The 17,292-nt window shown below is 42.9% G+C and overlaps 1 protein-coding gene across 2 annotated transcripts in view; it reads left to right on the top strand.

Moving 5' to 3' along the window:
* Positions 1-17,292, top strand: part of Glut4EF (Glucose transporter 4 enhancer factor) — a 152,247-nt gene that overhangs the window by 86,924 nt on the left and 48,031 nt on the right. For both annotated transcript variants that reach the window (XM_030383971.2, XM_030383970.2), the window contains exons 3-4: positions 14,813-14,934; positions 15,022-15,251. In XM_030383971.2, coding sequence (XP_030239831.1) covers positions 14,813-14,934; positions 15,022-15,251 — 352 coding nt within the window. The remainder of the gene's footprint in view (positions 1-14,812; positions 14,935-15,021; positions 15,252-17,292) is intronic.

Genomic DNA, 17,292 nt, shown 5'->3' with positions numbered 1-17,292 from the left:
TATCTTATCAATGCATAGCTCATCCAACAGTTGGATCTAGGCTCTTGTAGGTTTTCGTTAAAAAATATCAGAAAAATAGCAAAGCTTTGAAAGTCAATTAAAACAATAAACAAAGCTTGAACACAACTAGTAGATTTTTTATTTTTAAAATATTTTAAAATATTTTATTGTTATTTTTTTATTAAAAATTCAAATATTGAGCTTCTCTAGTTAAATTTGAGGTATGCTTAAATGCCTATTTTTTAGCAATAAAATATTAAATATATCATTCTTAAAGTTCTACTTCGCCTAAAGTAATGTTTTGAGCTCTATTTAAAGTTTCTCTGACTTCAATGACTACTTCAATGAAAACTTTCGATCACGACAAGAGTTTTCTAGCATGAATCTAGCTGATGATTAATTGACAGCTTGCAGCTGTTGTCATTTGTTTTTTTTTTTGTAGTTGGCGTTGCAAACTGCAGCGCAGACTTTGAGTGCCCCACTTAAGGCATGTGATAAGCGCTTACGAACGAAATGCATAAAGAGGAACAAGAACACAACAACCCGCTATGACGTCAAACCAAGAGCACGACTAAAATTACAAACCTGCATAGATATAACATATATATGTATATATGTATATAATGTATATAGTTTATATACTTAATTCACAACAATGAAAAAAAAAAAGAAAAACAAACTCAGGCAACGGCTGTGCGAAGCGAGGCAATTAGCCAAGTTTGCCGCCAAGAATATGAACGTACAAATATTGTGCGGAGCGAGTGTTTGTGTTGCCCTCAAAATACAAAAAAAAAAATACAACAAAATAAAATACAACAGAAATACTTAATTTCAGTACAATAAAAAGTCAAGTCGAGCGCAGAAGTGGGTCAAAATTATTATTGAAGCAGAACAAAAACAAAGCCAGCGACAGCAACAAGCAGAAGGCAACGATAATGGCAAATGCAATGCGATGAAAAAAAAAAAAAAAAATTACAAGAAAAAAAATGAAAATGAGGGGAAAAAATAAATTTATAATCATTTTCTAAGCATTGCTTCATAAGCAACGGCAACGACTTCGGCCCCTTCGACTGCAAATTATTGAAATGGATTCGCATTCGCAGCTAGCCGGGGATACTTTAGCTGAAAATGGGGGGATACACACAGACACAGAGACATGCACATGCACACACACACACATACATATAGATATTCATAAATGCGAGTGGCCAATGTTCCGTTCCCTTTACCGTTCCAAACGAACGTAAACACAATTTTCCGATGTTCTGCACGAATAGTTTGTTTGATCGTAAAATTTTATATTTTTGCATTCAAATCGCGGCGCGCAACAAATAAAAAAGAAACGAAATGGCAGAGAGCGAGAGAGAGAGAGAAAGAGAGAGAGAGAGAAACAACGAGACTTGAAATGCCATTGCAAGTTTAGTTCCTGGTCGAATGTCTTTGTGGTCATTGCTTTTTCGGGGTATTATCATTTTTTCTTACCTGCCTATTTCGCTCTCTCTTTCTCTCTCTCCCACCTTTCTTCCTGCCCCTCTCATTGGATATTTTAAGCCGTCTAGAAGGAGGCGCCTTGAATGAGTTTTGTCCGAATCCATTTGGCTCTCAGAGTCAAAGCATTTTTTCTCAGTGTGCCCAAAATGCCGGCAACAATCTGTGATATCCATGGGACAAAACACTCAAATCAAACGAGGAAATAAAGTCTTCAATAATATAATTCCCATAAAATTCAGCAGTAGTTAAAGTAGTTATAGGAAATACTTAATGAGCTTTAAGCTTTTTTGGATTAATCAAATTTCGACATTTTACTTCAAGTTTATTTTACTTCAGTTTTAGCTTGCAATTTATATCACAGCACGTTAAACTCTTGGTTATATTAGCTTAGACAATACATAATTGGATTAACTTAATCAAGTCCCTCTTCTCTGTTCTGCCTCCTGCTCAAGTCTCAATTGCCTGCAAACCAAGTTCAGTGAAAAGCTATTGAAATTCCATCCAATCAGCTCAGCTCTCGTTCTAAACAGTTTTAGGTTTACTTAAAGTCTTTATGGCTTTGCTTTTAAAGATTGAATTGCACTCGAAGCGCTTGAAATATATCTTGTAAACACGGCTTAAAGCCGCTTTAAATCAATCTGCAGCTTCGTTAAGTTTTTATAGCTTTGGAGGAATAAAAGGTTGACACAGTTTATCTCTCGCCTGATTAATCTGTTTTCGCATTCTTGTGATTAAAAAGTCTAGGCTGCTGCAATTGGTTTTTAGTTGAACATTTCTATTACAACTTGCCCGTTGGCCACCGAGAGCAGCAGCAGGAGGAGGAGGAGGAGCAGGAGGAGGAGGAGCAGGAGGAGCATCTGCAGCTGGAGTTTGCTTTTATTGGCATCGATGCTGCTTAACACGTTCTCGCTGGCCACGCATGGCCAATGGGCCACTGGCTATATTTAAAAGTGCATTTGGGCCCACTAACCCAGGCACCAAGCAGCGAGCAGCGAGCAGCGGGCAGCGGGCAGAGGGCATATCGAGGCTAGCTGGAGACTGGCGACTGGCAAAGTCTTTGCATTATTTATGCACGAATACATTAATAAGCCCGCGGCAGAGATGTCGAAATGTATACGAGTGCCAATATATATATGGATATATGTATGTAGTATATATATACATATATACACATAAGCATATATCCATATATCCATCTGCATATGAGTATGGGAAACTTGGACGAGGCGCTGATGTGGCCGCAACGAGCTGTCAGGAAAAGCGAAACGAAAATGAACCATTTTCCGACAGCTAGTAAATTTTCGTAGACCAAGCTGACGCAGCCAGCACGGACTGTGCCACAGCAGCAACTGCAGCATTGCATTGCAACAGCAACAGTTGTTTGTGAATTGAAGTTTAGTTTTTCATTTTTTTTTTTTTTGGTTTTTGGATTTTCTGTGTGCCGATTCGGATCGTCCGGCAATAAAACTTAATGTGCACACTTATGAGCAGCGCCCCGGGCAACGATCGGTGGGCGTGGCTCGTGCTGCATGCAACACACGCAACATTTTGCAGTCGAAACGCAAATTCTGAGAACGAAAAATGCGCAAAAATTAGATTGAATTGTTCTAGCTGCAATTGTCAGTGGGGCAACAGCAGCAGGAGGTGGCAGGCGGGTGGGGGTTGGTTTGAGTCTAGGCGAAATGCATAATTGCAGTTGAGCTGAGTCTTGACTGGATCTGTTATGTGGATCTGAACAGGGCCAGCATGGTCCGGTTGCCGGCCGTCTACGGGCCTGGCAATTTGATTGAGTCGTTTCCAATTGTAATAGCAAACGCTGCGGGTGTTGGCACTGACGAGCGTCGACTGAGCGAATGACTGACTGAATGGCCGAGAGTCCCTCCGTCCGAGCTGTTGGCCGGCAACAAAAGTCATTTGGCCGCAGTCCGAAACGCAGAACGCAAAAGAAAAAGGCTAAACCAACCGCAGCGCACTATAATTTGCCAGCCAGGCAGCCGGGCAGCGCTCTGTGCAGAGTTACAGTTACACATTTGTAGCCTTTGGTGCCAGAGCCAGGCAGCACAGCAAAGCGAAACTACTGCAAACTGATTTGGCTTATTTTGCGACTATTGCGGTCACTGGAAATTGCATTAGATTTGTGCCAGTGTTGCCTGTTGGCCGTGGCCAGAGACTGAAGCTGAGGCCGAGATTGAGACTGTTGTCAATTAAAGTTCAGGCTCACTGCTCGAAAAGTTCTGTTAATGCCTTTGGGCTTTGTCATTGGGCGACCTACAACAACACAATGAGAGGCATTTACATGAAATTGTTGTATCACGTTTAATTTGGCAATTTGAATGCAAATACGCTTGAGCCAAGAGCGCGCGTCTATTTGGCCAAGATGCTCGAGACGATTGAAGGGATTTTCCTCAGCCTTAGCCACGTTTCAACTTGACTCTCGGCCAGCCGTCGCAACAGCAGCCTTGAGTACATGGCCAGTGTTGCTCTCTCGCTCGCGCTCGCTCTCTCACTATCTCTATCTCTCTCATATATTTATATCAATTCAAAATTTTCAATAGCGCGAAGCCAACTTGAAACTAAAGTAATCAAGGCTATAAAATGCACTGCGGTTAGTTACGGTCGAGAGAGAGAGAGAGAGACAGAGTTAGTGTGAATGAGCGAGAGAGAGGGAGAGGGCGAGCAGCTTGGTTTGTTTATTTCTATATAATTAAAGTGCCAGGCGCGTTTACTTTTTTCTTTTTATTTATTCGCTGGGCTGTTGCGATTTGTTAATTGAATTAAATGTTGGCCATGCAGCCGCAGCGAGCGGGTCATCAAAATGCAGCTGGCATTATTGCCCCTGCGGGCAATGGATTGCAGTCTGCATGTGTGTGTGTGTGTATCAGTGTGTGTGTGTGTGCAACCTATTTAGCCAATGTGTGCGGCGGCTCTCGACGCTTAACTGTAAAAGCAAACGCACGTACGCGACAAACCGCTGCTGCAAGTGGGCCAAATGCGTGGCAAACGCGATAGCTTCCTTCTAGGGTCAACGCTATCGTTATCATACTCAGATCGATAACAATTGAAGATGGGCAAAATTAGTTAAATGATCTTTTTATACTACTATTAGAGTAAGTCATCATATATGGGGATCGATAGTTTTGTGTAATGCTTGTTATATCTGAATGTTGCATATATCGAAATTCTATCGTCTATCGATATACCTTTAGTACATTGTAGGAGCGAAAATGCGCTTCCTCTTAATTTAACGTATCATTTCTTGAATTTATGGTTTATATATGTTATAGAAACGGAATATCGATCTCCTGATACAACATTTATCGATAATTTCAGCCTGTTAGGCAATATCCTATAGCTTTCAAACTTATATTTTAATGTATCATCATATTTGAAGCTTATTTTTATATGATGTTTCAGCTTTTATATGTTTTTATCGTTAATCGATAGTATATTGTAAATATTATCGATATTTGAAAAAAATAAAAATCAAATATTATATTCAATTTTCTCTTTCTGACAATTACCGATAGTTTTTCACAGCTACAATTGATAAAATATCGATATATTTTTCATATATCGATTGTCATTGATATATTGTTAGACATTAAATTCGCATTCGGCCCACTGCTAGGCCCGCATTCGAGCCGCTCACCGCTCGAATCACGTTTCCCACTGCTTGTCCGAGGCAAAAGCGCGTAATTCCCATGGTCGTGCTCATGGACTTGGTTACATGGCCGAGCCAAGTACCGCTAAATTGTTGCAGCCAATTGTAGCTGCAGCAGCAGCAGCAGAGGCAGAAGAAGCAGCAGTGGCAGCAACAGCGTTTGCAACGCTTCCTGACGCTTACTGCGCTGCATGCTAAGCAGCTGGAGGCGTTGGCAATGGCGCTGACACTTGAGTGACAACAACAACAGCAGCAACAACAGCAGCAGCAGCAACAACAGCAGCAGCAGTTGGCATTAGAGCTGCCCACATGCGAGTCACCTCTAGGCAGGTGTGTCTTGTGTCTAGTTGCTCGCAGTTCGCCTGTGACAACTGCCAGCTTGTTACGCCCTTTCGACTGTCACACGCCTATTACGGCTGTCCATCGGCCCGTCGGCCCGTCGTCCCCTTGGCCCATTGGCCCGTTGTCTGTCAAGTTCGTGCGGATATTCTGCGTATCACGTGCGTCGCCGACTGCGGACGCTGTTTAGCGATTTTCAAATTGAATTTTCCTGTGATTTATCAATTGGCGCTGAGACAATAGAAAGTGCCAGTGTCACGGCCGAAAAGGCTAAGAGAGCCTGGGTACAGTAGGCCCGGCTGGGCACTCGCTGCTGTCATTCGCTGGCAAGGTGCAGTCGCAGCGCCTGGGGAAAATCGAGCGCGAGCAAGGCCTGTCACTCGATGAGGTCCGCGCATTTCTAATAGACAACACACACACATACACGTATATCGTGGCTCAAGTTCAAGTTGGCTGCTCCTGTTAGCTGCCCTTGAGGCAGCTATCGAGCCTCTGCCTCGAATTAATACGATTTTTATTCATGACTGCTGCCGGGCAGGGACCTGGAGCGCGCCCCTAGGGCGATTGCCAATCTGCGACTCCTGCTGTCGCTGCTGCTGCTGCTGTTGTTGTTGCTGTTGCTGTTGCTGCTGTTGCTGCCTCGTTTCTAGTGGCAATTGCAAAACATTGCCGTTGGCTTCCGTTGCCGGAATGTGGTGACAATGCCTCGTTCGGGTTTCTTTAGCTTTTCTTTTCTCTTTCTTGTTGTTGTTGCTGCTGCTGTTGCTGTTGTTGTTGTTGTCCCCCAGCCACTCAGTTTGTTAATGTTGCCTTTAAACAATTGCAATTCTCCTGCCCATCGATGTCGTCGTCGTTGTCGTCGATGTCTTTAGCCGCTGTCGCAATGTTAGTAATTTGTGCAAATGAGCCTCTAAATAGCACAGACAGCAGCTAGAGAGAGCGAGATGGAGATGGAGAAAACGCCAAAATATACAAAAACAAAGAGAAACGAAATAGACGAAATTTAAATGCGCTATTTGGCCATGTAAACGATGCGGTTGCCGGCCAACTATGGAAAGCTGTTAACTGTTTTCTTTGCTAAATTAACATGCGCTTGCTTGGCCATGTTGCCACAGGACTCTCTCTCTCTCGCTCTCGCTGTCCATGGGACAGCCGGAGGCAGATAATGCGATAGTTACGCACACGCCAACAATCAATTCACACTCTCGATGCCAAAGCAAAGAGCACGTGCTCCTGCCCCGACGATAGTCAGCTACTACTGCGCCTCAAAAAAATAGCAATGAATAGAGAAACTATTAGTTACTATATATGCTCCATGCTGTTGTTATCTAAGCCAGCGTCAGCAATTAACAAAAATCCAAAAGGTAAATACTGAATGAGAGAGAGAGGGAGCATAAAATGGCACGCAGGTGCCATTGAGTTACGTTGCTGTTGTTTTTTTTTTTTTATTTACTTTGTTTTTTTTTTTTGCTACTTTTTTTTTCGCCTACATTTCGTTTTCGTTTTTGGCGCTCGCGCCTCACGCACTGACAACACACGGGCGAGCGAGTCACGACACACATTTTACAGTTACGCACAAATTAGCAACAACAACTAAGTCGGCGTGCGTGTGCGTGTGCGTGTATTTTGTTATGTTTACTCGCCTTTCCATGTGCTGCTGTTTCCGCCTTCTGGCCAACTTGTCTGCGTGGCTCACCTGCCCGCCGCTCGCCGCTCGCCCCCCGCCGCCCGCCTGCGAAGGCCGCATTTAAATTTCAATATTTGTTTACGTTTTTGCTTCGCATTTTTTTCGTTTTTTTTATTTATTTATTTCAGTGTGTGTGTGTTTTTTTTGCGGTCTGGCCCAGCTATATAGGCACAATCAGACGCGCTGCCCCGCTCTCGGTTTCGCTTTGGGTCTTGCGACTTCAGTCTCCGTTTCGCTGCCGGTCAGGCTTTTATTTGCTTTATGCGATTTTATTGCCGTTTCCATTTCGGCTTTATTTTGTTTCGTTTCTTTGCCAAAATATGCGAAATGTGTGTCACAGACACAATAAATGAAACCTACAAATTAACAACAGAGAAAAAAAATAAAGAGGTCGCCTTTTGAAAATAAAGATGATGAAGAAGAAGAAGAAAACAAATAACATATAATGAAACGAAATCAAATTCAGCGATGCGAAATTTTTGGAAATTACGCATAGGCCCATAATTTACAAACACCGCACACGCAACACTAGCAACAACAACAACAACAACAACAGCAGCAACAACAACAGCAGCTACAGTGCCTTCGACAAGCACTCGCCTGTGCGAAACTTGGGAAAACAAACCAGAAAAAACAAGTAAGAACGTTGCAGTCGGGCGCTACCGACTGCGGAATACTCATTCACAGTCCGTATACATGATGCTATGTTTACAAGGGGGCATTTATTCTTATTTCAAATTTAATTTGGCCTTAAAGAAATTGTAGCTTTTGGTAATTTTTATCGAGTAATCGATAATTATTATATTGATCGTGCACTTTTTGAGTACAAATGTATGGTAATTTTCGTTAATAGCTTTCGGTCACACCTATTGCAGATTCTTTAGCGTTTGCTTACATTACAACAGTGCGCTTTTTAGCATTCTAAGAATTGCGATTGATTTCTGGATTTTCTAGCTGTTGTTGTAGTTTTGTCAGATGACGCTCTGTTATTAGCTTATTGTATTTTAGCTAACAGATTGTCAAGCAAAACGATAGCGTGGGTGATAGAGGCGTCGTAAGTTATGTTACAGTGGCGGAGGTTCAAAGCCCCTTCAATGTTGCGTATTTTTTTCATACATATTTCGTTTTTATAAAATAGATATTTATTTTATTCTTTTTTCTAATTGAACAATTTTATAAGTTTTAATTTGTTTCTTCTTAAATAGCCCTCATATATGTATGTACGCATATATGCATGTATATGTATGCACATAAGTCTGCACGCATATGTAGCATCAAGCATTCCAGCCTTTCTTATGCACGCGCTCATTTGTATGTGTGTATGTATGTACACATAAAAGGATACTCTAGCGTTGAAATGAGACTGATTTGTTTTTGCTTTGTTTTTGAATTTACCATCCGCTACTCTCATAACAAGAATCTTATTTTTGGATTTCATTTTAATTACTATTGTTGACAGTAGGCGGTAGCGCTGTCGGCAAAGGCACCGGTTAAATTTGTTTTTGTTATTTTGACAAACATGGCTTGGGTGCGAGTTCAAATCCCGCGGAAAACTCTTTTTTGTAAATTGCAAATTTTGTTATTTTAGCTTCTTTTATATTTTTTAAATATTTAAATTTTATTTTTAGATTTTATAAAAATGTTTCCTTCCGTGTTATCAATGCCTAGTAAGCCTATTTGTATATTCATGTACATACATAGATAGCTCAATCATATAAATGTCGCAATTTGATACTATAAATGCCGATTGCCACGCCCCTAGTGGCCGTAGACACCTCATTTTTGGCCAGTTCTTAGAAAGAGCTAACGGTAACGTAAATGCAAAATTTGAATGCTTACGCTCAAAAAATGTGAAAATTACAGGGTATTTTTCGATATGCCACGCCCCTAAAGAGGCGTGACAATTATTTTTGGGGCATCGATAGAGGAGGTTACCAGTAACTCAACTATCCAAATTTGAAGCTTCTAGCTCTTAAACTGTAGGAGATATAAAGTTTTGCGGTTTGCCACGCCCCCTTTGGGCGGACATATATCCACCATAGCTTGTTGGACTTGGGTGGTCAACTCGCGTATATATACCAAATTACAAGTCTCTAGCATCAATAGTGCCTAAAATATAGCCAAATTTGAAAAATCACTATATCTTCAGGTCCGATTTGCCACGCCCCTATTAGGCGTAGACATAAAATTTTTTCACCAATCATTATAGAATTATAGCATTAGCTCACGTGCGAAATTTCAACGTTCTAGCTTTAGAACTTTAGGAGATACAGTTTTATCTGATTTGCCACGCCCCCAATGGGCGTAGATATATCCACCATAGCTTTTTGGACTTGGGGGGTCAACGCGGATCTACATACCAAATTTCAACTTTCTAGCTCTTCAACTAACATGATTTCTGGTATATCGGAAAATGCATTTTCCGATTTGCCACGCCCCTAGTGGGCGGATCGGGAAAATTTTAACACTTTATAAATCGGAGCTATACACGAGTATGTGTTCCAAATTTCAAGTCTCTAGCTTCAATAGCGGCGAAATGAACTGCGTTCATACGGACAGACGGACAGACGGACAGACGGACAGACGGACAGACGGACGGACGGACGGACAGCAAGACGGACATTGCACAAAACCAATATACTAATTCACTTCGTGAATGAGTATAAAAACTACGTCATGAGCGCGTAAATAACTTGTCGCTGTTCAGATAGACAACAACACACATACAGCATATACATATAGAGAGGTATATAAATAGCTGTTGTAGGCCCTCCTGAGAGTAATCGGATCTCGGGCATTTACTGATTTTCTAATTTTCCTACACATTTTATTTGCTGGCATACATCAGAAGATATTGCGCATACGCCGTGGGGTGCGCAGCACCAAATTAATATACACTCTTTGCTTTTTGCCACACATCCGTGTGATTGTGTTACAATGATTCTACATTTCTTATCGTGCAAACTGATAAGGGCTAAAAATATTTCTGAAAAAATATGAAAAATAAATGAATTAAAAAAAACCCTCAATGAAAACGCAAAACACACTTTGTGCCTCGCTTTATCAGAATCTCGCGCTGACTTTGGCTTTCGCAAGACGATTAGATCGAATCGCATTCGCCAGTCAAGTTGGCACTCGCTTCCCCTAGGAGCAACGAACTCAAGTGTTTGGCCCAAAATATATGCTAATGTTGGTAAATCAGTTCGGGGACATTGAAGAACTGAGTGTGGCATGAAATTTACTTTTCCTTTTAATTCGCCCGTTTGTTTTTCTCTCTTTTTACGGGTGAAAGTTGTTGAAATTTGGCTATTGTCTAACGGCTGGTCCTGGCCCCAGCAATTACCCGATCCAATTTCACGAGCACGTGTCTAATTCAATAAACTCATTTTGAAGTGGACTTTAATTGCGTTGCAGTTGCTTGGCGCAACCACAAATCAAACCAAAACGAATGCAGCTCAATTCAGCAACAACAGCAACAGCAACAACAGCAACAGCAACAACAGCAACAATGGCAACAGACAGCCGCAACAAGAGCCTATAAATTGCAGTTGCAACTAATTTTTATGCGGCATGCAAACGAATAGTCAGCTCAGGCCTAACATTGCATGCCACCCCTCTCCCCCTCGGCACCCCGCCAGTCCCCAAACTCGGCCCGCCTTGACTGGGCATATCATATCGCATCTCTGGAGCGCGCATATTTCCGACAGTTGCCGCTGCTGCTGCACATTGCAATGTAATTTTGCTTTCAACACCTTTTTGTTGCTGCCTGCTGCCTGCTGCATGCGGCATGCGGCATGCTGCATGCAACGTTGCTGCCAGCGTCGCCCGCTGATTGCAACCAGCGGCGTGGGCAAATAATTGCCAACAAAACAGCGAACAGCAAACAGCGGGCCAAAGTTGCCAGAGCAGCGCGGGCTCATCGCCTTGGCCAACAGCAAAAGCAACAACAGCTACAGCTACAACGGCAACACATTACGAATACAACCAAGTGAAAATCACAGCACATTTCCCAGGCTGCGCTCAAGCGCTGGCCCCGAAATCGGCGCGAATATATCGCATTTCAATCACGCGCCAATCCCCGAGCTCCTGGACCGATCTCTGCCAGGCGCAATTTACGTGAGGCCACGCAGTCACAAACAGAGAGTGAGAGAGAGAGAGAGAGAGATGGGGAGAGGTAGAGGCAGAGCGAGAGAGAGAGACTACAATTTTGCAACAGCAACAACTGCTGCTTGCAGTTTATTAAAGTTGCTGCGCAATCGAGCAGAAAGCAATGGACTGTTTATTGTTGTTGCTGCTGTTGTTGTTGTTGTTGCTGTTGCTGTTGCTGCTGAACCTAACGGTACCGATTGTGCGCACAAAATGGCCACATCGTGATGGCCAAAATGCCCATGAGTGCCCTCGCCGGCCTGCCTGCCCGCTCGAGCCGCAGCACGCGCCCGGCCGGCCGGCGACAGCAACAACAACAGCAGCAGCAGCAGCAGCAACACTGACCGCTAGCCCCCCCTGCCACCAACCCACGTTGGCTTCATCTAATGCCGAGATTTCAAAAGTCGATTTATGCGCAAATTTACTTTTATGCGATTAGCAACGAGCGGCAAAAATTTATCGTCAAGTTTAGTCAATTTAATTGGGGCGCAGATGAGGCGGCCCAAAAAGTGGCCAACGAAGCGGAAAGGTGGCAAATGGCTAAAAGCTGAATGCCTGCTGCCGAAGCGAGCCAACACGAAACACTAGCGGACAAAGCGCGTGCATTAGACAAAGGCTAAAAACCAAACCTGGTAGCAGGGCAATAAAATTTTATGGCAGCTGTTCTCAGAAGGAGCTGCATTCACCTCACTGCAGCAGCGGCAGCAGCAGCAGCAGCAGCAGGAGTAGAGGCAGCGGCAGCTCAGTTGTCGCTGCCTGCGGCCTCTGCATTTGCACAATGGACGAAAATGTGTTTTGCAAAAGGGTTTGCAGACAACAGCAGCCGTTGCAGCAGCCATTGCAACAGCAGCGACTGCATCTAGAATGCAATTTCACGTTTCGGCTTATATGTAGCTGAAGTGCTGATGCCAGCGATAAGAAATGTTAACAGAAGAAAAAGCAAGCTAGGAAAAAAAGGCACAGCAACTGCTGAAACGCTCTATAAACTGCGAGATGTCAGCTTCCATGGACAAACGTACGGAGTCCGTGCATCGATAGAGTCCAAGTCCATTGTAGCTGCAAAAGGCTCAAACGAAACTCAATCAGAGTTTGCTCAAAGCTTCGCTTCCTAATTGAAAGTATGCTGAATAAATTCAATTGCATTTTGAGCGGACGAATCTACTCAATGCTCCTGCTAAGCGTCCTGTCATATTGCAACGTTTCCTAATCTTTCATAACAATGATCGGCGAACGGCAATGCATTTCGCTCTCTCATTGTCTTCCTAAAGTTGTTTTCGTATTGTGCGCAAATTGGCAATGCCGTTGCCCTGGCAGCCAATCGGTCAATGGAACTAAGCCGCTTAGCTCTAATCATCAATAATTGCCCAGGCCCAACGATTCAGTTACGATTCTTAAAATGCAATGCAGGATTCGTTCTGTCAGTTAAGTATTGATGGAAAATAGCTCTTTGAAGGCGAGATGCGTCAGGAGCAGCAGCAGCAGAAGTAGTAGCAGCAGCAGCAGGAGTAGTAGTAGCAGGAGTAGCAGCAGCAGCAGCAGCAGTGACAGCAGGAGTAGTAGCAGCAGCAGGACTAGTAGCAGCAGCAGGAGTAGTAGCAGCAGTCGTAGCAGTATTAGCATTAGTAGCAGAAGCAGCAGCAGCAGGAGTAGTTGCAGCAGCAACAGCAGCAGCAGGAGTAATAGCAGCAGCAACCACAGCAACAACAGCAGCAGCAGGAGTAGCAGCAGCAGCAGCAGCAACAACAGCAGGAGTAGCAGCAGCAGCAGCAACAGCAGCAGCAACAACAGCAGCAGCAGTAGGAGTAGCAGCAGCAGCGGCAACAAGAGCAGCAACAACAGCAGCAGCAGCAGGAGTAGCAGCGACAGCAGCCGCTTCTGCTCGTGGCAATGACAATGACGACGTCTCAATTGTTGGAATTTATTTATAAGATGCTGCTATGGCAGCAGCAGCAGCACCAACAGCAAGTGTAGCAGGAGCAGCAGCAGCAGGAGCTGCCTTTCTTCTGCTCGACTGCATTAGGAGTATTTCAAATCAGTCTCTGGCATTTGAAATGTTTTGAATTTATGACACGCCGCGACAATCGCGTCTTTATTATCCCGTATCCTCTTAGCCTGGCCATTGCCTGCATCTCATTTGGCTTGCATTCATTTCGTCATTCATTGCCTTTGTCCGAGTTGCTTTCGCTGTTCATAAAGTCGGCGGCAAAAGGATAAATGATTCGCTGCTTCTGCTCCTTGTGGGTTGGTGGAGTCCAAGGTTAACTTAAGGTGAACTTAAAGCCAGCAACTCTCAGCTGACGTCAGCGCCAAGCCAAATTGTTTTGGCACATACCGAAAATTCCCAAAAAAAAGAAAAAACAGAAAAATTGTATTTGCGCAAGGTCAGTTAAATTTGCACAGCAGCAAAAATGTTGCGATAAAATATTTGTGAATATTGTACTGCTAGCTGCCAATTAATGATGAATGAGCGGCAACAGCAACAACAACAACAATAGCATAAATAACAATAACAATGCAGGGGCATTCAAAATCGTTGGCCACAAATTAGCTAAATGGAAAAATAGTTTTGCGCCGCATTGAAATGCCTCACGGGGCGATTATCGCAAAAAAAAAAAAAAAAACCTCGTCACATTGTTGTTGCAAATTACATTGACAACAACAGCCTCAACAACAACAACAACAACAGCAACAACATGAATGTGCGGCAAGCGCTTTTGATGTGCCTCGAGTTTAGGCTTTTGCGAGGGCGTCTAATTAAAGCCGAGCCTCGCCGCTCAGAACAACTGGGCCAATGCTGACCTTCTAAATTCTTTGCATTGCCAACACATAAATGAAGCTTTTTTTTATATTTTTTATTTGTTATTTTGTTTAATCTCATAGAGAATCAGCCGTCAAATTACTGCGAAATTGGTTTAATCAATTGAAATTAGTTAATTCTTGTATCATGGCACAAATTTCAAATATTTATAATTGTTCTAAACGCTCAGCTGGCGCGAGTCTCGACTGCAATTAAGTTGCCAAATGTTGTCAAGCCGTCAATTAATTTGGCTTCAATTCAGTTTCAGAGTAGACACTGAGGGTTTTCTTGGTCTTGGACTGAGTTTGATTGGCTGTTAGAATTAGAATTTTATAAATAGCAGATTTGAACAACTTTGAAGACCTTTTGACTAATGGAACTGGGCTCATAAAGTGTATAGTAAAAGAAGAGAAAATCGATTTTTAAGACTTTTTACAATGTAAATTATTTGTTCATTAAAAAAAAATACGTACATATATACGAATACCAAAATCCGAATTAAACTCAATCATATCATATGATATCTAAATTAAATTGAAACATAAATAGAATTAAAAAATCTTTCATATATTTAAATAAATATTATTATTAAATATTATATATTTAAAATTTAAGTAGTAACTAATTTTAAAGATATTCTTTTTGTAAACTCTTAACTAAACTCATCTCTCTCCTTGCTCTCATCTTACAGCTCACGGAAGCGTCCGCCCAGCGACACTTACGATTGCAGCAGCGATCAATGCAAAGTCGACGAGATGAGCGAATGCAATGCGGCATTGATTTTGATGAATCTACACAACTCGCCGAATACCGGTAGGTGGCAGAGAGCTGTCCAGCTCCTCAGCTGCTCACAGCATTCGTTACATTTCAATTTTGTTGTTTTTCTTCTCCCCCGATCAGTTACAGACAAATGGCTGGGCTCCAGTCCGGGCAGCAGCTCGTCAGCCTCTTGGAGCTCCGGCTCGGCCTCGCCGCCGCTGAGCGATGATGGAAATGCGCTGCACGGTCACATCATCATGTCGCCGCATGATGCGGCCAATGCATCGGCCAATGCACGCATACGCACAACCTCGGTGTCCACATCGGACGAGGGCATTGTCATCGACTTCAAGGAGGAGCGCAAGAAGAAGGTAGGTCACTCACTCAGTCCACTCCGATCAGATCAGATCAAAGGAATGCGGCTGGCCTCTTGGCCAAACAGAGCGCAACGCCACAAAAATTTCTTGCAATTTAATTGCAACTTTGTATGCCGATTTTAATTGCTATAATTATACTTATGTAAATGCAATGCTGCATCATTTCTCTTCACTTTGTTTGTTTTATTTATTTAATTTTTGGCAAGCCTCAGCAAAAGTGACAGGGCATACGAAACACGCGGCGTATGCTTTATGCGCATCTCAATTCATTACACGAGACGGGCGACAGCGAAAAGTCAGGAAATTGAATAAATACTGAAAACGAGCCCATAATAAGAGCACATCAATCAAAGGGCAGCGTCAGCAGCTCGTTAACTGTACGGCCATGAGGCATGCACACACACATACATATAGGGGCATACATATATGTGTGTGTATATGTGTATATGTATGTGTAGACACGCACACCCACTGTGTTGACAAAAATCAATGAGCAAAAGTTCAGACTGCTACCCTCTGCCTCTACCTCTCTCTCTCTCACTCTATCTCTGTCTTCTGTTAAAGTTATAGTTAAAATATTGTTAACAACTTTATGAATTATGCTTTACGAGTCGAAAATGTGCCACAGAAAGAACATTTAAGAGGCTTACGCAACTTTGAGCCGGTACCAGCAGCACTCCACTTCAGGTTTGAGTTTCGAAATTGGTTTGGTCAACTAGTCAGATATATATATATTCTATATACATGTATATAAAAATACGTATATACATATATATATATAAATCTCATTTTTTGTATGCTTTGTCAGCTCGTCTTTCGACTTGTGTGTGTGTTTGTTGCCTTTAAGGGCTCTCAACAAACACAACACACACACACACACAACACACACACACACACAACACACACACTCACGTTTGGTATACATATCGAAAATTGAGCAGCGGCAACATTTTGTCGAGCATTCGCTAACCTTGAATATGTGATTAGATTTTATTTACATTGGATCCGCTTGGGCAGTGTTAAGGGCCTGGGGGCGAGGCGCGTGGTGGCCAAGGGCTGGCATTAATGATTCACCGATACTAACTGATTTGTAATTATTTGCGTCAAGTGCTATACATGCAGTCATATCTTATTTTAGCTGAGCGAAAAACGTTAATAGCTGCACTCAAATTTGTTTGCTTGCTGGCAACAAGTTGCAGCCGGTGTCATTATCATTATTATTACTATTCTTGTTATTATTATTAGCTTTGGCTTTGCTCTCCTTTCCCTTTGGCGCTCGGCGACTTTCACTCTGATTACCTGTTGCAGCAGCTTCAAGCATTCAAAACGTAGCTGCGAATGCCCGAAATTGTCGTGTTTCCGGTTGTCAGTGGTCGTCAAGTGGTTGTGTGTCAGGCCACGCCCATCGGGGCAACTAAATTGATTTGCGCCCAATTGCTTGGCGGCCTATTTGAAAGACATTTGCTAGATTTCCGCATAATCTCGAACGGGCAGGCAGAAGCAAACACAAAACAGACAAGCTGCCACACAGATATCTATCTATCTCTATCTCTCTCACTCTCTCTATCTCTCTCTCTATCTCTCTCTCTCTCTGTGAATAGATAAGTGGTTAGATGGATAGCTGTGGCTGTGGCTACGCAAAATGATCTCAGTGCCTGGCATTGAGTGTCAGAGTTAGTTTTTTTTTGCCTATTTGTTGTTGTTGTTGTTGTTGGTTTTTTTTGTGTAAACTGCAATGAATGCAATTAATGGGTAATTGTGCGCAATTATTGCCGCTGTCGGGCAAAAGGGAAGCGCTGCAATCGCTTGACAGCCATGGCCACGTGGCGTATACGTAACGCGCATTACTCATACGCACCATATGCCACACTCAATGTGTGTGTGTGTGTGTGCGTGTTGAACGCTTTGTCTGCCTGCAGTTGAGCAGCCACAAAGTGTTTGGCACAACATGGCGCATGATTAACCTTCATTACTCAACCGAGCGGCGAACGTTTGTAAATTACTCATACGCCACGGTGGCTGTTGTTCGCTGTGC

Source organism: Drosophila navojoa, chromosome 2 (assembly GCF_054131105.1).
Source record: "Drosophila navojoa isolate 15081-1374.11 chromosome 2, UAZ_NAV_1.0, whole genome shotgun sequence".
NCBI lineage: Eukaryota > Metazoa > Arthropoda > Insecta > Diptera > Drosophilidae > Drosophila > Drosophila navojoa.
Note: the sequence above shows the minus strand (reverse complement) of the source record. Positions and strands in the feature narration are given on the sequence as shown.